The 4,294-nt window shown below is 63.7% G+C and overlaps 1 protein-coding gene across 1 annotated transcript in view; it reads right to left on the reverse strand.

The window, feature by feature from the left end:
• LOC127751558 (transcription factor SOX-3-like) overlaps nucleotides 1-4,294 on the reverse strand; it is a 34,049-nt gene that overhangs the window by 9,428 nt on the left and 20,327 nt on the right. The window contains exon 5 of the mRNA XM_052275284.1: nucleotides 2,325-2,530. Coding sequence (XP_052131244.1) covers nucleotides 2,325-2,530 — 206 coding nt within the window. The remainder of the gene's footprint in view (nucleotides 1-2,324; nucleotides 2,531-4,294) is intronic.

A 4,294-nucleotide genomic window follows, 5' to 3' on the forward strand; every position in this document is an offset into this window, starting at 1 on the left:
TGGGGCGGGGCGCCGCAGCCGGCCACAGCCCCCACCATCCGAGGGGGCTGCAGTACCCCGAAGTGCCTCGCGGTGCCCCCGCGCGGGGGCGTGCGGCGGGGGAGGGTGGCGGCGGCGCCTCTGTCCAGCCTCCCGTTGCCATGGCGACCGCGCCACCGGTCGTTGCCAGCCATCGCCCAAGCAATGCCCCCCTCCCCCGCCCGCCCCGTCCTCGCCCGTCCTCCTCGGGGCGGGGGCGCCCCAGCCCGGCCCCAGGGCCCCAGAGGGCTCCCTCCTACCCGAGGCTACACATGACCCAGGGTCAGCCGGCAGGGCGATGGTTCGGGCCGCGGCAGGGTGGAGGAGGGGCGGGGGGAGGAGGCAGGGTGGAGCCGGGCGGGCCGCGCTGGGCTGGGTCGATAGCGCAGGCAGTAAGGGTTTTACAAGACAGTGTGGATGTGCGGGGACGTCACCCCCCGACTGAACCTGGCGGCGAGCCCGGCACTCGGCCCGGCCCGGGAGAGAGCCGCCTGCCACTGCTATCACCCCGGACGGCGGGGAAACTTTCAAGCCCCCTCCTAAGTCTCACGGGCTCACGATTCACTCCACCACGGTCTCCGAGCGGAGGCCTTCCACGCGCCCGCCGCGCGCCGGCACGGTGACCCAGTGACCAGAACTAACGAAACAGACTCCAAGCCGACTGGGCGGCCCGCCCAGACGGCCGGGGAAGAGAGAGAGAGAGTTTGGGAGCTTTGCGGAGGAAGGGGGAGCGGGGGGATGAAACTTGGACCGTTTCCCGCAGCCGGGCGGGCCGGGCGGGGCCGGCGCGGCGCAGAGAGGGTGCACTCGGCGCGGAGCGTTGCCCCCGCCTGGGCTCCGCACATCCTCGCAGTGTACGGCTCCATCGGGGCGCGCCGTTTTCGCACATAACGTGCGGCTGAGGTAAGCGGCCATGGGCGGCAGATGTGGTGGCAGGGGTGCGCGAGGGGAGCGCCGAAGGGAGGAAGGGGGGGGGGGGGCGCAGGTCGATATGCGTTGTGAATGAGTGCCGCGTGCAGCCGGTCCACCACGCGGGTCCACAACGCAGCCACCCCCCCCCCCCCCCCCCCCTCCTGTATTCACCCGCACTACTTCACCGGGTCCCTGGCAGTCCATGGGTATAGGGGAGCAGGATGGCCAGCGCGGCGAGTAGCTAAACCGTTGCACCGGGTGGCGAACACGACTCAACTACGTGCGCAAGCCTTCCTTCAGGTGACCTAACAACCATGCGTGCTTCACACGTTCCACCAGTGTGCCATACTATAAACGCGTTTTATTTGAGGGATCGTCCTCGGCCAGAGAGTATCTCATAGATTCAGTCATCGGCAAAGTTCAGGGGCTTGGCGCCTGCGAGACTCTAGGTAGGCCATCCCGCAGTACCCGCATACATTGCAGGCACGATGTTGCCTATCCATCAGGCGCCATTAGAGCGAGGCTGTTACGGCGAATGACCGACGTGGGGCGTGTATTTTCTGGATGATCCCCCATGCCAGGGACAGTCGGTATGGACTACAGACTACACGGTTTACAGCATTATTTCGCCGACTTCCCGGGACACCAGGATGACACTGCGAGATGCTTGACGTTGTCGTCACCCCGCCTCATCTCACCGCCTTTAGGGTGTATTGATTGGGTCACCACCTCCCGGGTGGGGCGCCGGGCTGGGGCACCACCAGGATGCAGAGCCGGACTGGGGGGCCCGGGGCCCAGGCAGGAATTTGCCTACGTACAGTGGCAAATTGCCTATATACAGGGGCCCAAGCTCGAAAAGGGACCGAAATGATACCCTTAAAGGGGGGCCCGGCCGGGATTTCCCGCCTTTCCGCCCGGACCAGTCTGCCTCTGCCAGGATGACAACGCGAGATGCTTGACGCCGTCGCCACGCCCCGCCTCATCTCCCCGCCTTTAAGGTGTATTGATTGGGTCACCACCTCCCGGGTGGGGCGCTGGGCTGGGGCACCAGGATGACAACGCGAGCAGCCCGACGCTGTCGTCGCCTCGCCTCATCTCCCCGCCTTCAGGGTGTATGGATTGAGTCACCACCTCCCGGGTAGGGCGCTGGGATGGGGCACCCGGATGACAACGCGAGCTGCCGGACGGTGTCGTCGCCTGGCCTCATCTCCCCGCCCTCAGGGTGTATTGATTGGGTCACCACCTCCAGGGCGGGTCGCTGCTGGGCCGCGCCCCCTTCGCTGGGCCCCACCACGACGAGCCCAACAACGGTGACGTGCGCGGCGTCGAGGGCTCTCGAGACGGAAGAAAAAAGCGACTCGACGCCACCTAATGAAAGTCGTGTCTGTACTCACTCTGGGCGACAGGAGGATCTTCTTCTTCATGGGGGAGGCGGGCGAGTGCGGGCTCTGCGGGGGGCGCGCCGTGGCCGGCGTCACCGCAGAGGCCCCCGCCGTCGCCCCCGCCGAGGCGCCCGGCGTCCTCACGCCCTGCGAGCGGCAGCGCACCTGGTCGCGCATCGCCTTCCGCAGCCGGGCCTCCTTGGGGTTGTACACGTAGTCTGGGAACAGAAAGGGTGAAAATGACGAGGCTGAAAGACGAAAGTAGCTGAACCATTGTCCAAACAATTCCTCCCATGAAACCTTGAAAAATGGACCGGGAGGAAAAGAGCAATTCGTAACGTAGCATAAGATGCACTGGTGATCAATTGAGGTGCTCGGGTCACGCAGAGCTGTTTGAATAGAAATTATCAGACAATATCCATCCAAGCCACTTATGGGCATAAAGCATCATCGAGCATCATAAGCTCTTATCGCGAGAGGCTCGGAGGTTGATTTTTAAGTGTGGATACAGAGTTCAGGAAACGCAAGCGTGATGTTGACGTTTCGCAAGCTTCACGCAGCCAATCAGGAACTGACTTTCATCACGCTGGCCGTGAAAATCACACCGGGTGATTTTCACGCCCCGTGTGATTTTCGCGCCTTTGTATCCACCTTTAATACGTTTCAATTTCAATGTTACAAACGACGCCAAAGTAAGGTAGGCCTACTGTGTTTATTTTTTTGTTTGTATTTCAGGGGGCGGCTGGCAGTCGCGTCAAGGCACTCAGATTGGAGCTGGCGCGCCGTGGCGGGGCCCGGGCCGAGGGCGGCGTGATGTAGACGTTTCGCTCCCCATCACTTGACCTGTTGCGACGACCGCGCCGCTTTCTCCATAAAATATGAAGCAATCGTTCGCGCCGCGCCGCCACGCCACCGCCGCCGCACCCCTAAGGGGGCAGGGGGGAGAGGGGGAGGGGGTCCGAGAGTGGAGGTATATAGGGGGCCGCGGGGGCACGCGAGGGTGCCGAGTGCCGACATTGTCGAACATCTCGGGACAGGAAATCGTTACGACAACACGACACCGTCGTGCTCAATGCCGTGCCGAGCCGATCTGTGTGGCGGCACAGACCCGGCCGCCTGTGAGTATAGCGGGCTCTAGGGAAACAAGAATAAGGCTGCGTGGGTGAGGGGGGGAGGGGGGAGGGGTAGGCACTTAAACAATGCAGAAAGCAAGGTGTGTTTTGCCGCATGTATTTCTCAAAACCATATCCCGGTCGCGTGGTCTGAATTCGTGTAAGGTTATATCACGCATTGATACAATTTTAATTCAATTGAAATGACTCAAATGTCGCAATAAACCTTGGTAAAAGTGATAACATGGTGCTAATTGCAAAGACGCACTGAATAGACGAACGACACACAAACTAAACCTACTAGACCGCCGCTCATCTTCTGCTTTGTTTCGGGGATGGCGCTACTCCACGGCAGAACCCCCACCAGCCCTGCTTCTTTTCCTTCCACTTCTCGGGCACCCCTCGCATACCCTCGGCGTCGACCGGGACATTGCACCGGCCCTGGCCGCGGGGCAGCGTCAGCGGCAACGTGCCGGCGCCGGCCACCGCAAGGAGGGCAAGTAGAAGGGAGGGGCTCGCCGGGGTGGTCGGCATCCACCGCAAACAGCAGTTGCGGTTGTGTCGGTAGCTGCTAGTAGCTGCTAGTAGCTGCGGTAGCGGCTCCCACCCCCATATGCCCCCGGGCCGCACGGCCGCACCGCCGCACCGGGCCGGGGGAAGGGGGGTGTCCCTGCGGGCCCCGTAGGGCTGCGGGCGGGGGAGCGGGAGCGGGGACCGGGAGCGGGAGGGGCAGGGGGGACCGGGAGTAGAAGGAGCGGAGCAGAGCGGAGCGGCACCGCGCCGCAACGGCCTTGCCTAGCTAGCCTCCACCCGGGGCCTCCGAGCCGCGCCCGGCCGCGACCGAGCGCTCGGGGGAGGGCTCGGGGAGGG

Source organism: Frankliniella occidentalis, unplaced genomic scaffold (assembly GCF_000697945.3).
Source record: "Frankliniella occidentalis isolate FOCC.00 unplaced genomic scaffold, Focc_3.1 Scaffold560, whole genome shotgun sequence".
NCBI lineage: Eukaryota > Metazoa > Arthropoda > Insecta > Thysanoptera > Thripidae > Frankliniella > Frankliniella occidentalis.